This window comes from Colius striatus, chromosome Z, assembly GCF_028858725.1.
Source record: "Colius striatus isolate bColStr4 chromosome Z, bColStr4.1.hap1, whole genome shotgun sequence".
NCBI classification, from domain to species: Eukaryota; Metazoa; Chordata; class Aves; order Coliiformes; family Coliidae; genus Colius; species Colius striatus.
Genome location: NC_084790.1, coordinates 17504104 through 17520845, shown reverse-complemented (window position 1 = coordinate 17520845; position 16742 = coordinate 17504104). Strand labels below are relative to the sequence as shown.

At 39.9% G+C, this 16742-nt stretch overlaps 1 protein-coding gene across 2 annotated transcripts in view; it reads left to right on the top strand.

Moving 5' to 3' along the window:
* Nucleotides 1-16742, top strand: part of LPAR1 (lysophosphatidic acid receptor 1) — a 75324-nt gene that overhangs the window by 34283 nt on the left and 24299 nt on the right. For both annotated transcript variants that reach the window (XM_062019281.1, XM_062019280.1), the window contains one exon: nucleotides 2683-3430. In XM_062019281.1, coding sequence (XP_061875265.1) covers nucleotides 2683-3430 — 748 coding nt within the window. The remainder of the gene's footprint in view (nucleotides 1-2682; nucleotides 3431-16742) is intronic.

Here is a 16742-nt window from a genome sequence, read left to right as displayed (position 1 = left end):
AGCATGCCCTAAAACCAAAACCTCTCTGAAGCCCCTTATGGAAACAGAGCATTTTGTTCCCATGTCTTCAAAATGAAAGAAGCCAGTGAGCCTTACGCTATTCCTCTGAGATTGCTGAAGTGCTGTCATGCTTTTAAATTTAACAAGTCAAACCCAGTAGCATTTTACATAGTTTTATGTGTGTTGCAAATATTCAGCCCTGGCTTGGCATCTTGTAAGTAAGGCAATTCTTTTATCATATCTTGCTTTTTATGTCATCTGAGGAGGTCATTACAAGATCAGGGGATAATTTACATTCTAAGATCATAGGCAAAACAAAACCACTAAAAACTTCCCCCGAAAAAGTGATATCTGAATTAGAAATGTCTTCTGCCAGGTGTAGCAGGCCTCTCTTCATGGGAGTAACAGTGGAGCGGGAACCATTACATATAGGCATTAGCCATCTGAAAGAAAAATTCAGATTGACAAATAGACAAAGTGAGAATTTATTCAAGATTGCAAATGTCCGCTATTGTGGAGTCCTGACCTCCTCTGTAATTCAGACTGTAAGACTGCATCTAGATATTCCTACAGAGAAAAAAAAAAAACAAACAAGGCATTCACATAATTAATGCAGATGTTGGCAAGCTTTTATGAGGGCCAATAATTCATTCGTATGACTTCCTCCCTCCCTCAAGGGTTCTTATATTTGACTTGTTATTACCACATGGCTTTAAGCAAAGAATTAAAGCCAGATGTCTTGTAGCTAGGCCTCCCTTTGTTAAGTACCCCTTCTAAATCATTTTTTTCTATGCAATAGAGAGATTGTACATGAGAACTTTTAAAAATTCTTAGATAATTAAAGCTGAAAATTTTCTAACCTAAGAGCTGATGTATCCTAGAGGAATTATAAAAGTTTTATAGTCACTGGGCTGAGAAATACCGTTTACTCTAGCTTTTTATTAACTTGGGTCTGCAGATGATTCTAATCAATGTTTAGGTTGGAGATAAAATCAATCTAAAAAGACCTTTTTCTTGACCATAAATCTAAATGCCATGTAATACATTTGAGATATAGGTGGGAAGTTTGTATTTTGCTGCTTTCAAAAGAAAAAAGCTTAATTGTGTTGACAAACAGAGGGAAACAAAAGGAAATAGCTTTGTGTAACTATAAGGAAATTTTTATCAGATACTATTTTCACTCAAATCTGATTACGAATTCTACTTTCCAAATCTGTACATTCTTGGTTTCAACATGAAGGTTAGGTTAGCTATAGCATTTCCTGCAGAATGACTGGAGCTGTCCAAAACAGGGGTTTATTTGTATGTTTTAATGGGAAGAAATTGCTGCCTTTTAGTGTTGTTGATCTGTTCTTTGATCTGTTCTTTGATTGGCTTATTATCTTGCTTCTTGCTGAAACTGATCTTCTTTTTGTAAAAATTCTAGCTTAGCCAGTAGAGTTTCACAGCCATAAAAGCAGGATGTCAGAGTGAGGTCTCCCAGGTCTCTTTAGAGAAAGAGACTTTTTGACATGATTTTCTTGTTTTGTTTTTTTTAAATTACTATTTTTACAATCGTTGTTAAGCCATGCTAAACAAGGAGCCAGGATGTTATTCATAGGGATTTCTTTTTCTAAGATTTGCCTTTTGGGGATTTCACCTTGACTAATTGATTAACTGAGGAAGGAAACTCATTAAGCATTTCCTTGTTAGCCAACAATTTTATGCAGAACTTCAACATTCTGGTGATGAAGCTTTTTTGTTGCACCTATAACTGTGCTCAGCTGAGTACTCTGCAAGGAAAATTAATAATATATTCCCTGATATGGCCATAACAATACTTAATGCAAAAAACAAGATTTGATACTCTTAACACCACTTAAGTCAAACATGGCTTTTCTGATTTCTTGCCTCACTCCTGTTTCAAATTGAAATAAGCCCATTCAGACAAGTTATGCTTAAAAGAATGATGTATTTCAAACCCTATTTAGAAATGTAGCTGATGGAAGAAAAAAAAAAAAGATTGCTCATAGAAATACAGTGACATGCTTCTTATATTGTTTATAAATGCCCTTCATGCTTTAAGGACAGATGTAGGCCCTGGCCTTGGCAATTCATAGCTTTACAGCATATTAACTATCTTAATTCAGAGTGTTCTCCACAGTTTTTAAGACAGGACAAGAAGGAATCCACCAAAGGAAACATACATGAATCAAAACCTACTGGGAAGTATAATCCACTTTTCCTCATCTTTGAGGAGCTGCTCTTTTAACATAGCTATAGCCAAACAACAGTGATATGCAATGATAACTTAAATAAGGTGTCCTATAAGAGAATAAATTTATCTTAACTGCAAATTGCATGCCCTTCTCTTTCAGCAAGTTTTTCATCATATCTGCTTGACCGCAAGCACATTTGCTGTGCAATTTACAGCTACATCAGAAATTGTGCCAGCTCCCAGAACAGATGGGAGCATTTCTGGTTGTTTCTAAACTGGTTGCTGTTACTGGACTCGTAGGAGCAATTGTTTGTGAATTGTGGAATGCTATTTGGTCTGAAAAAATAAAATTTTTCTGAAGCATGTTCCCTTCCTGTCCTCCTCACTTCTCTCTGTGCATGTCTTGTCAATGGAGACAATCATATGTTTTCTGTTCTAATGTCATTTTTCCTTTTTCTCTTTTTTTTTTTTTTTCCTTCTTTCAGTCCACAGCCATGAGCGAACCACAGTGCTACTACAATGAAACCATTGCCTTCTTTTATAACCGAAGTGGAAAATATCTAGCCACTGAATGGAACACTGTCAGCAAGCTTGTAATGGGACTGGGGATTACTGTCTGCATCTTCATAATGCTGGCCAACCTCTTGGTTATGGTGGCTATTTATGTCAACCGCCGGTTCCACTTTCCTATTTATTACTTAATGGCCAACTTAGCTGCTGCAGACTTTTTTGCAGGGTTGGCCTACTTTTACTTAATGTTCAACACAGGACCCAACACTAGAAGATTGACTGTAAGCACCTGGCTTCTCCGTCAGGGCCTCATTGACACTAGTCTGACAGCCTCAGTAGCCAATTTGTTGGCCATCGCTATTGAGCGGCACATCACAGTTTTCCGAATGCAGCTGCATACTCGGATGAGCAACCGGCGAGTGGTGGTTGTCATTGTTGTTATCTGGACTATGGCCATTGTCATGGGCGCCATACCAAGTGTCGGATGGAACTGCATTTGTGATATCACTCACTGCTCCAACATGGCACCCCTCTATAGTGACTCCTATCTGGTCTTCTGGGCTATTTTCAACCTGGTCACTTTCGTGGTCATGGTGGTCCTATATGCTCATATCTTTGGTTACGTCCGCCAAAGGACTATGAGAATGTCCAGACACAGTTCTGGACCCCGCAGGAATCGGGACACCATGATGAGCCTCCTGAAGACTGTGGTCATTGTGCTTGGTAAGTGCTTACTTTGCCTCTCCCTATTCTCCCCCATTTTTTATCAGGTAATTTCAGTAGTGCATGTCCCACTTCTGAGGGGGTCAGTAGCATTTGGAAGGCACTAGAAGAAGTGGCAGCAATAGGAACCCCCAGTGTTCATTACTGTTCTGGGACAGAACAGTCAGTCTTGTAACATAAAACAAGTGAAAATGCAGGAACTCAGGATATGAGGTGGTGTGTTTTTGAAGCAATGCAGGTCTAAAACCTGTTGTAGCAGCCTGTCCTCTGTGGTGTTTGCCCTTTTGCCTTTGAAGATACCAAATGGCTGCAACCTTGAAATAGCACAAAGAAGCCTCAATCTTCTAATTGTCACTTGTCCTCTTGATCTCTTGTCTCCTTTTTACAACCCAAAAGGTGTTGTATGTGTTCAGGCAGTATTCCCATGTCTGGAGAATAATGAGGGGCTACATGGAATTGACAAAGAGATTTTGTGTATTAAGCAGGACTGCCTATACAGGCTGCTCAGGTCTGTAATGTTTGGCACATCTGAGTGTCTGCCAATTTCCAAATAAAGAAAAGTAGTGTGTAAGGCACTGCTTCACTTCAGCACATGGCTTAGGAGGTATTTAAGCTTCAGAGCTCGGAAAACAGGGAAACATGAGGCAAATATTATTACATGCTTTGGAGTCAGAAGGTTCCTGTCTTTTTGTGAATGTCTGCATTTGGGATTTGTTCAGGGCTCCCAGTTCACATATTCAAAAGCACAGCCTGGATACTAGGTACCATTCCCCGATGTTCTTTGCAGTTTGTTCTGCTCTTTGTTGCTACAGATAATAGCAAGCTGCAGGAAAGCAGGTTGCCTCCCTGTCTCAACCTGTGTTCCCACCCATGAGGTCCTCCAGCACAGTACACAGATCACTTGGGATTCTGGTATCCTGTTGCATTGTGGAGTTGCCCTAGTAGTCTGTAAATGCAATTGTACAATCTGCAAACCCCAAAACTTAGCCCTAGTTCTTGCTTTGACGTCTGATTTCTATGGCCTTATAACTCATGCTTTCTAGCTGTTACTGTCTACACAAACACAGCAGAATAGTTGCAGAGATTCAACTGGTTTAAGAATGCACATGTTGCTCTCTGATCTAATGATTAGGTTTGTAACCAGTATATGAGCGGTGTAATTGAGTAGCCTGTTCAGCCATTGATAAGTCATATTCCTACATGTGCTGCTTTTGTCCTCACTAAAGATTCTCTTATAAGTTTTGCAAGAGAGGCTGTAGTGATGGGAAAACCTCTCCTGACTGCCTGGTGATTTGGCAATCTGTCACTCCCCACCTCCACGGTCCTTCTCACAGAAGGCAAGATGAGGTTAGGAACACAAAGAAAATTCAGGTTTTGCAGTCTTCTTAGGAAGTGGATCCTTCTTTCACCTCTTTCATGGTTTAGGCCCATCCAGGAACAAAGGATCATGATCAACCATAACTACTAAGGGAAGCACCCAAGGACAGGGAGGGCTCACTCACCGCTTGATCATAAGAGACAAGGCTACTCAATTTGGAGAAGAAAATGAAATGTAATCTACCACCAACCAAAAACATAACAAACAGAAGAAAACACAGAGTGATACAATGATGAAGAGCACAACCAGCCCTTTAAGACCACCTTCTCTCCCTTCTGCCTGAGCTCAGAGCCATGATCCCAGTGTCTTTACCTCCTCCCTGTATGAACAGCTCAAGGGGGCAGGGAATGAGGGTTTCAGTCAGACTATTCTTGATGGCTCCTGTCATTTGTCTCTCCTCAGGGGAGGCTTCTTGCTGATCTTCCCTGTTCCAGCACAGAATCCCTCACATAACCAGAATTCCTGCATGGGCCACTCTGACGTGTGATCATCCCAAAGGCTGCAGCTCCTCTCTGCCTCTCGTGTGGGGCTGCTCTGCGGCCCGCAGGCTCTCCAGCACGGCCTGGGCCATGGCCACCTCCCCACACAGTCCCTCACCCGTCCGGGTGCACTCACCCGGAGCTGCTGGTGGCTCTCAGTCCTGCCATTGCCCTCCACGGGTTGCAGGAGCACAGCCTGTGTTCTCGCCATTCTGGGTTGCAGAGGGGTCTCTGGTCTGTTGCTCCTCCTTCCTTCCTCCTGCTCTGACTGTGAGGTCCGCATGGTCACCTCCATCTTGTACCACTCCTCTACCTCATCTTCCATTGCTGATTTTGGGCCAGAGGTGAGTCCGCCTCAGAGTGAGGGTGTTTCAAGAACTACTTAATGGGACCAACACTGCAGCCACCTCCCCCTGTTACCAAGCAAAACCTGCGACAACCTCCTGAAGAAATTGTTGTTCATACAGCAGTAAAGTATTTCCTGTGAGGTGAAAGACTTTTAAAAAGAAAAAAAAAAAAAGGTGGACAAGAAGTAGATAGCACTGATATAAGTGCAATGTAACTGTAGGAATAAACACATAGTCATTGATAAATAGCACATGGCAACTAATCCCAAACATATATGGGACTAGAGGTATGTACATGGGTGCCAGGCTAGATAGTAACTGCACCCTCTGTTCTCCTTTAAGCAGAAGTCACGGAGGAAATGTGCAGACCATCCAATGTGGCCAGGACAGTAAAGATGTACAAGAAACAAAGCAGATCTTGTTTTTCTTTAATAAGCACCTTATTTTTTCCAGATATTGTTCTGGAAACAGTGTAACAACTGCAGAGGTGAAGTAGCATCACCTGAACTGAAGGTGACTGAAGTCTAGCTGCTGATGTAGTTTAGTAATATCTCTGATTGCTCACTGGGGCTGTTTGGAGTAAGAATTTTTGGGACCGCAGGTAGCACATATTGCAGCTTTCTTTAAAATTCTAACAGGATCTTATTTCTTCTTACTGATGCAGTTAAATTTGTAGCGTTGCACACACATTCTGCTTTAGCACCTCTTCTAATCTGCATAAATCACCATTTCCAGAGAGTCGTAATGTATTGGTTTATTAAACTCATTGATAAAAAACAAAGGCACTCCCAGGCTGTAGCACTCTTCGTCCTGTATTTGGATGTACTGCTTCAATATTATTTTGAAAAGGATTTTTTTGTATTTCTGATTTTTGAAAGCAGTGTGGTTTATTTGGAAGAAGCCAGACATAGAGCTGTAGTATGAAGAAGCAGCGATGCTTTCACCTCCTTACCACTTGTGAGACACAGTTGCAAGATAAAGATGGCTGTGAAACAGTGCTGGGTTTGTTGTTGTTTTGGCTATTTTAAATAAATTATTTTGAAAGTAGCATGAAGCCAAGAATTGGGGCCTGGAGCAACCACAGAGACTTCTGTTAAGTGTTTTGTGTATTAACGTGTTAAGCAGACTATTAAGTGAAGCAGTCACCTAACTGAACATTTCATGTTGGGTTCATTAGTTGCCATCAGCTGACAAGTTCTGTTCCATATGTTCATTAATTACCATCAGCTGACAAGTGCTGTTCCATATTTACTTAATTTTTACTTCCCAAGGGAGGATTGTTTTGTGGTTCTAAAGGTAAAGAAAGCTAAGTGATGCATCAAGGTGCTGTTTAGGCAATGTCTCAGTTTGGATTAGACAATACATTCAGTGTTCTTGGTCAAACAAGTGTCCTGGTGCTCTGGCACTACTTGCAGTCTACTCACAAGACTGGCTTAAAATTTTCACAAGCAGAAGATTTCTTTTCAAGCATTGTACTTCCTAAGTGTCACCTTGTAAAGGTAGACTATGCATAGTGCTGCAAGTTTATCAGCTTCAGCTTTAGGAAAGGTAGAAAATCTGGATGTCTTAGGTTACTTGGAACAATTTTCTGAAGATTTATCTCATGATCTGTCATTTTCTGCATCAGTGAACCTCGGTAGCACAGAGGAAAAGACCTCCTGCCTTTCTTAATGGTGCAGATCAGAGTAACACATTACTGTTGGAGGCAGAAACCAACATTTTGCTGGAGATGGAGAGGTTTCAGGTTATTCTTAACATTCCTCTCCCTCCTCTTCTGACCCACAGCTGAGTGGGGAAGGGAGCTGTGTGTATCAGCCCACTTACCCAAGAGGAGGCAGTCCATTTTGGAGGAGAGGGAGGGTGTCTTGGGAACCAAGGGAAAACAGAGCTGGGAGGCTGAGTAAACCTACAAGCATTGACAGAGGGAGTAAACCCAGTCCTCATCTTAGGATCTTTGTTAAAATGCTGCTTAGCCATAAGTAACCCCCTTGAGATTTGGGCAGCAATGTACTGTTCATTTGACTTTTAAGCTTCCATAAACAGGTCTTCCTGAAGTTGTCTTGCTGGCTTTACACTCAGGCAAAGCCGTGCTACTGCAAGCAGAAGATCATCTTTTCCCGTTTACATCCTTACTACCTTTCAGGCAGCCGGAGAGGGAGGGAATTAACACAAGAGCTTCTTGTTTGTCAGCTGCCCAACACAGCCTGCCTGCCTCACTCCTTGCAGTCTTGCTCCAAGAGGAGAAGAGCTGCCCTGGAGGGGGTGCAGCTCTCCCTACAGGGATGCTGTCAGCATGTGCGGAGTGGATGCCAGCCACCTCCGACAAGAAGGCAATTGTGTGGAGAGGGCTGTGGCCGCTCAGCGCTCTGGCTGGAGCGGTCGGGATCTGGCACGCTGCGTCATCCCACAGGGGGAGTGGGATGCTGAATCCTAGGAACAAATCAAAAGCAGAAAACAGACTTTTTTTATTTTATTTTTGTGCTTTTCATACTCTTTTGGTTTTTTTTTTTCCTTGAGTAAAATATTTTAAACAGAAGGAAGTGATTTCATAGCTGAGCCCTTTTTTCTTTTAACAAGGCTGCTTTTGAAGTCTTTCAAAAGTAACGAGGAACATAAAGCTCTTTCTCTAGAGCATGCCTCTTGGAGGCTAAGGCAGGACTGATCTGTGTAACACATAGCCATAAAATCAGATCTGGTTTTGCCTGCAGCTCAGTGACACTTTGCCTTTCACCAGCACCATGTGTTACCTTGAAATTAGGAACCAAGGGAAGAGGCAGAAACCAAACAGATAAAATCTCTCTTCCATCCTTCACATTTTCTTATTTTGCATTTCAGAACAAAGCTGAACTGCTTTTCTGGTGGAGGCCATAGTTAGACTGAATGCATTTGGCAGGGAAAAATGCAGGTTTGTCCAAAAATTTGATGACAATATCTAACTACAGTTTTGTTAAAGTTCTGAAAAACAAATTCAGAGTTCAGGGCTGTAAAAACAACTCTGCTTTGGATTTCCATGATCTGGAATAACTCATAGAAGGCTGAGGTCTTTTAGGGGTTCTTATATACCTACATTTGTAGATAACTGCCATCTGTTACTGTTGGAAATCACCCTGCGTATTCTCCTGCCTAAATGCTGATAGAATATTCATCCATAATTTCTCAGCTCTTCAGTTTACGAGTAACTCTTCCCTATACCTGTACACACATCTTTGGGTATTCTTCTTAAGTCAGAATTTAGACTGTGAGATTGTGATACTGAGGCTTTGTAACTGAATTTTAAATAACAGTAGTAGCAACAACCCTTCTTATGTGTATTTTACCAATTCTGACAATTAGCCTTCCATATTGGGTGAGTTCTCAATGGCGACTGGCAAAAATTAGACATACATCAGGAAGAGCAAACAATGAATGCATGATTCGTTACTGTTTGTGTTCCTGGGAACTAAAGAGACACTTAGGCCTTTCCTGCCTGGAAGACCATTCACTGTGTTTGAAGGAATGTGGTTTATTCTGTAAGATTTGGAAACTAATGTGGGCACAGAAAAGAAGTGAAAGAGTTTTTTTGTATAAACTGTTTTGTTTTAAAGGAGTCTCAGTCTGTTTGAAGACAGTCCCTTACTTATTAAAACAAAGCAATAAATGCAAAGAAAACATCTGGAAGATCAGTATAAACATCTGGAAGGGTGGAACTGCATGGCAACAGCTTTTTTCCTCCCCTCCCTCTCTTTCTGCCATAGTTATTCATTGCATGAGAGACTTATTGGTACTTTCGTAGTTTTTTTCTCACAACTAGGTACCAAATGGGGATGGAAAGCAGCAAATAACTATGGTAATGCACATGAGCATCAACATATGCTGTACCCACCAGATAGTTAACACAAATAAAGTGTATTATTGATAACTTTAACTTTTCTGAGTGATTGATTGATTTATTAGTTGATTGATATGTAATGTTTCATTCCAAGATTAAAAACATAAAGTTCTGTGGAAGTAGATTTTTTTAAAAAGATGTTTTCAATATCTATACTTGTCTCCTCTGGCATGCAGTCTTCATCTTTTCCTGCTTTTTCCCCTCATGCAGTAAGAGCACTCAATTTTCAGGACAAAACAAAAACATTGTGAAATTGTGCTACAACATGGATGATGGCACCCTCTGTTTTGTCAGAGGCATGTCTTTATTTCCATACCCCTCCTGCAGTGTCAAGTAGGTAACTGGGATGAAGTATATTTGTCAGGCCCAGAATCATAGGCTTTGACCTACCTAAGTCTCATTAGCTATATTTCATCAGTTGCCAAATGGTCCTGGGGTGAGATTAAGTTAGTCTTTTCTAGGCAGGGCTTGGTTACAGTATCACTTCAGCTTCAGTAGATTTTTCCTGCCCATGGAAAGTTATTCTGCTGCTGGTGAGCCAAGGCAAACACCAGCCCCGATAGTACAATGTAACTGATAACAGGATCTTTTGGAGAAGCCAGGGTTTAATTCTGAGTCCTGTGATTGGAAGAATAGAGCTTCACCTATTCACCTTTTCCCTAGCAGTGTTTTCTCTGAGATGACTGAAAAAGCGGATGTCATCTTAGCTTGGATATGTCCTTCCATAAGGTAGTGGTGGCTTTGTTGGAAGATGAGCAGTATGCTGTTGGGTTTTTTCCTTGACATTGTTATATTTTCCTTAGAAAGCTGGTCTGGGCAGTGAGATCAGACTGGAGTTCATATGAGAGCAGCACATTTCACAGCTTATTCTCTGAAAGTGGAGGAGTGTGAAAGCCATAAATACCAGGTTACCCTGTGGTCATCATGGGGGACTTGCTCAGAGTCACCAGCCTTGCCTGACCTCTGCATCACAGTAATGTTGCTTGTGTATTGATTTAGTTCTGATAGAAAACCAGGGCAATAAACTCTGGCACTGACAATATGAGTCTGAGCATCAATGACTTTCTGTTCAGGCACACAGGATACAGTTCTGTTTAGTCCCAGTGTTTTTAGATAAGTGTATTTTAAAAGTACATAAACTGTGAATTTAACTCGCAGTCGAGTAAACCGGGAAATTATATCTGGTAAATAAATGCAACACTCCTCATGGAGTTTATAAGATTAATTCTCATTACCGTTGTATGGAGAAGGAAGGTTTATAATAAGTGCTTTCAGAGCTGCAGTGTGACAGCAGTACTTTCAAACTGTATCAAATATTTGCATGAGAATTTAAATCATCATTAAAATTATCCTACAAAATGTTTTTTTATAGCACACCTAATCCTACAGGAATTTTCAATGGCTTGAATTTCCTTCTCTTTTCTTAGTGGAAGACCTTAAGAGTAGTTGGGATTATTATTAGAAGCAGTAATGCATACAGTTTAGGGTTAGGGTGGCTTCCAGGACTTGCTGCTAATACTTATAATGTAAGATCATTTTTAATTTTTTTTCCCCGTGCACCTTAATGACATTTTGGTATTGACTTAAAAAGAAAGCAGTGTACATTCAGCTTTCAAGCAGGTAATGCTTATTGCTCATATTTGTTAGAAGGTTTCATTGTGAAATCATTCAGATTGAATAACAAAAACTAGAATTTTCTTGATGTCTGTTATCTGTAATGAATGGACTAACATTTAGATATCTGTATGACATAAGCTGGAACACAACAAGTTCTACTTAAGAAAAGCTTCTTTACTGTGAGGGTGAGGGAGCCCTGGCACAGATTTCCCATGGAGGGTGTGGAGTCTCCTTTGGAGGTTTTCAAAATCCAATTGGATGCATTCCTGTGTGATCTGCTTGAGATGCACATGCTTGAGCAGGGAGTTGGACAGAATGATCTTTAGAGGTTCATTCCAACCTCTACCATTCTGTGATTCTTATTTTCTTGATAAATATAGCTTAATTACTGTATTAGACAGACCTAGTACTGTTTTTTAAAAGTGAGACAAATTTTCACAAAGAACTGTTAAAAATCAGTTACATTTCACCAGTAACATAGATTTGTGCTTTTGTTTAAAATAATGGAGGCATTAATGTTTGCTGAGGATCTAATATGTACGTAATTATGCAATGATTGGACCGCATCTTAAATTTAAGATGCTTTGGACTTGAATAGACTGTTTCTTGCCTGTTTTCTTCATGCCACCAGCAAAACCAATAATGTCTCTTCTCTCTGACACTTACTGTGTCTCTCATTAAATCTCACTGATCATTTTTATTGTCATCTGTAGTCCTTCAAATGAATTCCAGCTATCTTTTTTAATTTCATCTAATATCCTCTCTTCCCAGTACTGTTTGGCTGGCGAGGATATTGAAATGAAGAAGAATAAGAAACCATAGTATCTGGATATTACACCACGGTCAGTTTCTGTGGTACATTTCATAGTAATCTTCTCTTTCAAACAAGCCTATACAAGATTTCCTTGATGAAGTAAAAGTTATTGGTGCCTTGGATCCAGGAAACTCTTTCTCTGAACCAGAAGCATGGCTAAGTGTGTTGAGGGTCTCATTCTGAATGTTTTCTGCTTTATTTCTTTACTGGCTTTCCTGACTAAATTTATTGCATCCCCAGCTAAAGCTGATATGTCACTGGAAACTGTCTTTTCTCTAAAGTATTCCAGGTATGTCTGTATAATTCACTGCTTCACCCTAGGGAAACCATTTGGAAGTTTCTCCCATCTTCTTTCTTTCCCCCTTCAGTTAAGAAGTATTATTTATTTTAATTCGGGGTCTTTTGAAACTGTGCTTTGAGGAACTTCCATCATTTCCCAAGGCAGGAATGTGGTTTTATTTTACTTTATTTTTGAAGAGAGAAAATCCCTCTAGTAAATTCATTCCTTTACATAAGATAGAAATGAGGCCTTGTTTAATAAAACTCTTTCCCCTGACTTCAGTATAATTTATTACCTTTTCAGTGAAGAAGTAAATTTAAAGGGCAAAGGAAACTTCTCTGCATACTTCCAAAAATGAACAGAGGGACAAACCTTGAGTAGTTCTTGATTTCTACTCGTGTTCAGCTTTTGATTAAAAAAAAATTAAAATTGCTTGCATAGATTGTCTCTTGTTTCTAAAAGTCTTCTAAAAATGAATCGCAATGGCTAAAGTAGGTCTTTTTCTCAACAAAGCCAAGGGAATTAATTTTTAGATTTTCTTTATGAGTAACAGGATTTGGAAATCACACCCTTTCCCCCAAGCAATAGAATCCAACCATTTTCTGTCACATTCAGGTGAAGTAACAAACTGCTGACTAAGAAGTGAAATTCACATAGTGAAAAACCCACAGTAAACCAAAATCGATTAGTACTGTATCTCACTCTGATGTCTAACTCCACTTAGCAGTGCTACATCCAGGAGTGAGTACTCATCAGCCTAGGCTTCTCCAAAAGAGTGGAAATGGAGCATTGTTGTGCTATGTTGCTCTAAACCAGAGGCCTTGGTAGACTTTGATAACAGCTGAAAACTTAGGGTAAAAATTGCAACCAAGGAAAAAGCTTGAAAATCAGCATTTGCAGCATGTAAAGTGTCAGCTCACAACCAAGGCCTACTGATCTTGGGCCTTCAAGGGGAATTTTTTGGAACAGAAGATGGAAGTCTGTCCTTTGGAAGAGGCAGCCATGATGCTTTTACAAAATGGCTGCTCACAAGGTAACATTTTTGTCCTGTAGAAATCACATTGTTGCATGGGGAGTTTGGTTCCAAATGTTTTGCTTGGTTTCTTCACTAGCTCCCTGGGTTAAATTTCTTGCATCCTCAGCTAAAACTGATACGAACTTGGTAGCTGTTGAAGCAAAGCTTTTGCAGTCTGGAAGATCTGGGGTAATGTCCATATCCAGACACTGGCTTGTGTTTTTATCTTTGAGGTGCCATTTGTCCTTCTGCTGTCCTGGCAAAAAACACTCAAAGGCTATGCCAAAGTTACAACTAGACCTCAGCTTGAGGAACTGAACAAAATGCCAGCTGTTAACTTGTTGCTTTCCAAAACTGAGAGTGAGACAGTGAACAATCATTTGTTTCCACTCATGGAAAACACTGAGAACAAGAGACTATTTTGTAGGGGAGAAGTGGTGCTCCCTCTTATGCGTTGCTTCATTGTACGTGAGCAGTGTGTTTTCTGGGATAATCTGTGAAAACAGAAGAATACATATTTAAACCTCAAAATATTTTTACCTTTACATTTTCAGTTAAACTATGCCTCTTGAAGTCAAAACATAAAGTTATTGCCAGTGCAAAAGTTTGCCAAGATGTCTGATGTAGAGCAGCCAGTTAGTGGGGTGGGAAATGGTCGGCAGTGAATGATAGCCTTGAGACAACATCCTTCGTGCTTCACTCCTCCTAATCTCAGCATGAAAATCCTATTCAAGGAAAAGACTTAGTTTGTGCCCCTTTTTTTTAAAAAAAAAAAAAAGTATTTTAAACCTGAATGTGAAGGAAGAAATTGATTCTGAGTTCTTTGGGTTCTGGCTTTATTGGAACAGCTTCCTATTGTTTTACTTCATGCAGCTGAGGATGCTGTTCCCATGCTTACAGCTGGACTGCTTTTTTTGCTTTTTTTTTTTTTTTTTCTTTTAAGACAAGGTCTTTCTTTTTTCTTCTTTTTGATTTTTTTCTCTTCATTCCTTTCATGAGTAAGTTTGTCTTGCATGTAGACATTTGATGCTACCCTTCAAAGCTGAAGGCTACAACACAGACAGAAAACCACTATATTTTCTGTAGTTCTTACTTGGGAAACATACACTTACCTCAACAGCCTAAAAAAGTCTCTGAATTTCCTTTTCCCTATATCCACATGGGGAAACTACCTTCAAGAGTGCTTCTTTTGTATGTGGCAGGTCTACTGGCAGACACATGTCCTTTCCTGGAGAGCAGGTAAAAGAACTCAGAACTTATATAGAAGATCATGAGACTTTGGAAGCTATGACACTGTTCGTTAAGTCTGGAGCACTTCTTTTCCATGCTTAAGTGTTGTCCATCAGCTTATACTGCTAAATGGAATGCCTCTGGCGCAAGGGAAACTACCATAGGTGAAAATATTGTTTTCCAGGACCACTGTCAAACAAGAAGTGTTCAAACACCCAGGGTATAAGTGGGCATGATGACCTGGAGTTATACAACAATGCAAGTGAGAATTTAGTGTGTTAAACTGTCCCAGACATACCTGCCGCCGGGCTTGTGAACTGCAGCTGTGGGGGATCTTAGCAGAGCAGACTCTCTGTGTTGCAGTAGGTTGAAACATTAATTCCTTGCTGTTAGCACTAAAAGCCTGTGAGGTTACTTTTAAAAAAAGATAAAAGGGTGGGATAAGTTTGAGGAGGTGGGGGAGTGCAATTCTGTTGCATTTCTTTCTGTTGGAGTAAGAGCTTGTGCCTTTCTGCTTTAATGAAGTACTTGGTATCTGAGTATGGATTTGCACCTATAGCCAAAGATACACAAGGCTGAGATTTTTCAAACATCTTCCTTCATGAAAGAAGTCATCATCTGCTGAAGAAGAGGAAGGAATTTTAGCTGTTACAAGCAGGAAAAGCTGCCAAACTCCTGCATTTATCTTCTTTTCATGGAAATCGTTTCCTCTGACCCTGGACTTACTACCTTCCTTGTTCTCCTAAAAGCAGTTTTGGGAGCTGTTTCCCATCTTCTGATGTTGATATAACCTCAGAAAGAACTTGTTCTGACATATGGCATTGATAATTCTCGTCTTCCCTTGTTTGAAGTTGCCTTTAAGTGCCCACTTTTTACTTTTCTAGAAGTACGAGAAGGAACGTAGAAAATAGTTTTCCAAGAAGAATCTGTGTATATAGGGAGAAAGAAAAAAATCTGAGTAACTCTATTGCATATTTGAATGGTTGAATGGTTGCTGCTTTCTTCCATGAAACAAAAATTGACAATTGTAATTCCTAAAAGAAAGTTGGAGGAAATTTTTTTGAATATTTTAAATGGGCTTAGGTAACTGTTTTTACTTGATGATGTGTAGGAATGTTTTTTTTAGCTTGGTTACTTTCATTAATTATCAAAAATAAACATCTTAAATGACATATTTTCTACCATAGCTGCATCCTTCTTCAATAAGAGAAAATGGTGCATTGGAAACTGCTCACTTTTGCCAACTTGGAGCACTTGTACTAACACCCTAAAACTGACTGGGGTTCCTCATCAGGAATATGGCATCACTTGCCAGTCTTCTGTGTGACACGCTGCCCCTCACAGCCCCCCTACTTTGTGCTTGCATTTTGGTTAGCTCTCGTGAACTGGGAGGAAAACTTCTACATAATTACAACATTAACAACAAAAAAAGTTTCCTTTCAAATCTTGCACATATCAGGAACAGCCTGGTTTTGGTTTATCTCTTGAGCTGGCATTCAGAGTGTTGGGTAAATAAAAGCAGTAAAAAGAAAATCACGTTGTGCCTGTTAATCAGCAGCTGGTGCTACAAGGTCCACTTTTGATATAGACAGGTTACAATTTAAAATTTAATAGCATAGCTGTGAGTTTGGGTATGTACTTCAAGCAGTGAGCTGTCTACTTTCAGGTTACAACTGTTTTAATGGGGAAATATATTTATTTCAATACATAGTAAGAAACTCTGAACTGTAAGTGATATGTGAAACAATCTATTGCTCTCAACTAATTGGCAGAGGGGCTACAGAGTCACTTAGCTTCAGACTTGAAAGAGCCTCATATGGATGGGCTTTTTCAGGCTGAAAAAGTAAAATTATGTTTTCTCTGCAAATTGACATGCATAACAACTCCTATCTGCTTGTACTAAGCACGATGTGAATGATCTGTTGATGTTTCTAACCTCTATTTAAACAGATCAAAACAGAAATTTGTGATAGAAAAATTGTTTGACTTGAACTGGCAGACTTGCAAAGGACTGCCCTTCCACCCTATAAAAAGTAGTGTATTTTTAGTTCACAATGGGTGATTTCTGAAGCAATGTCAATGTAGAGAGATGATTTGGCCTTGTAATTGCTGAGTCAAAAGCCTTTGCTCTGTCTGGGTTTACTAATGATTTTATCCAGTCTCCCATCCTCAAACAGCTCTTTTGTTTACATTCTGCTGTGCACAAAAGTGACTGCCATGTGTTTCTTGGAGTTTTCATTTGAATCACCTTTTTAGCTTTCCAAATGCTTATTACAGATGGCAA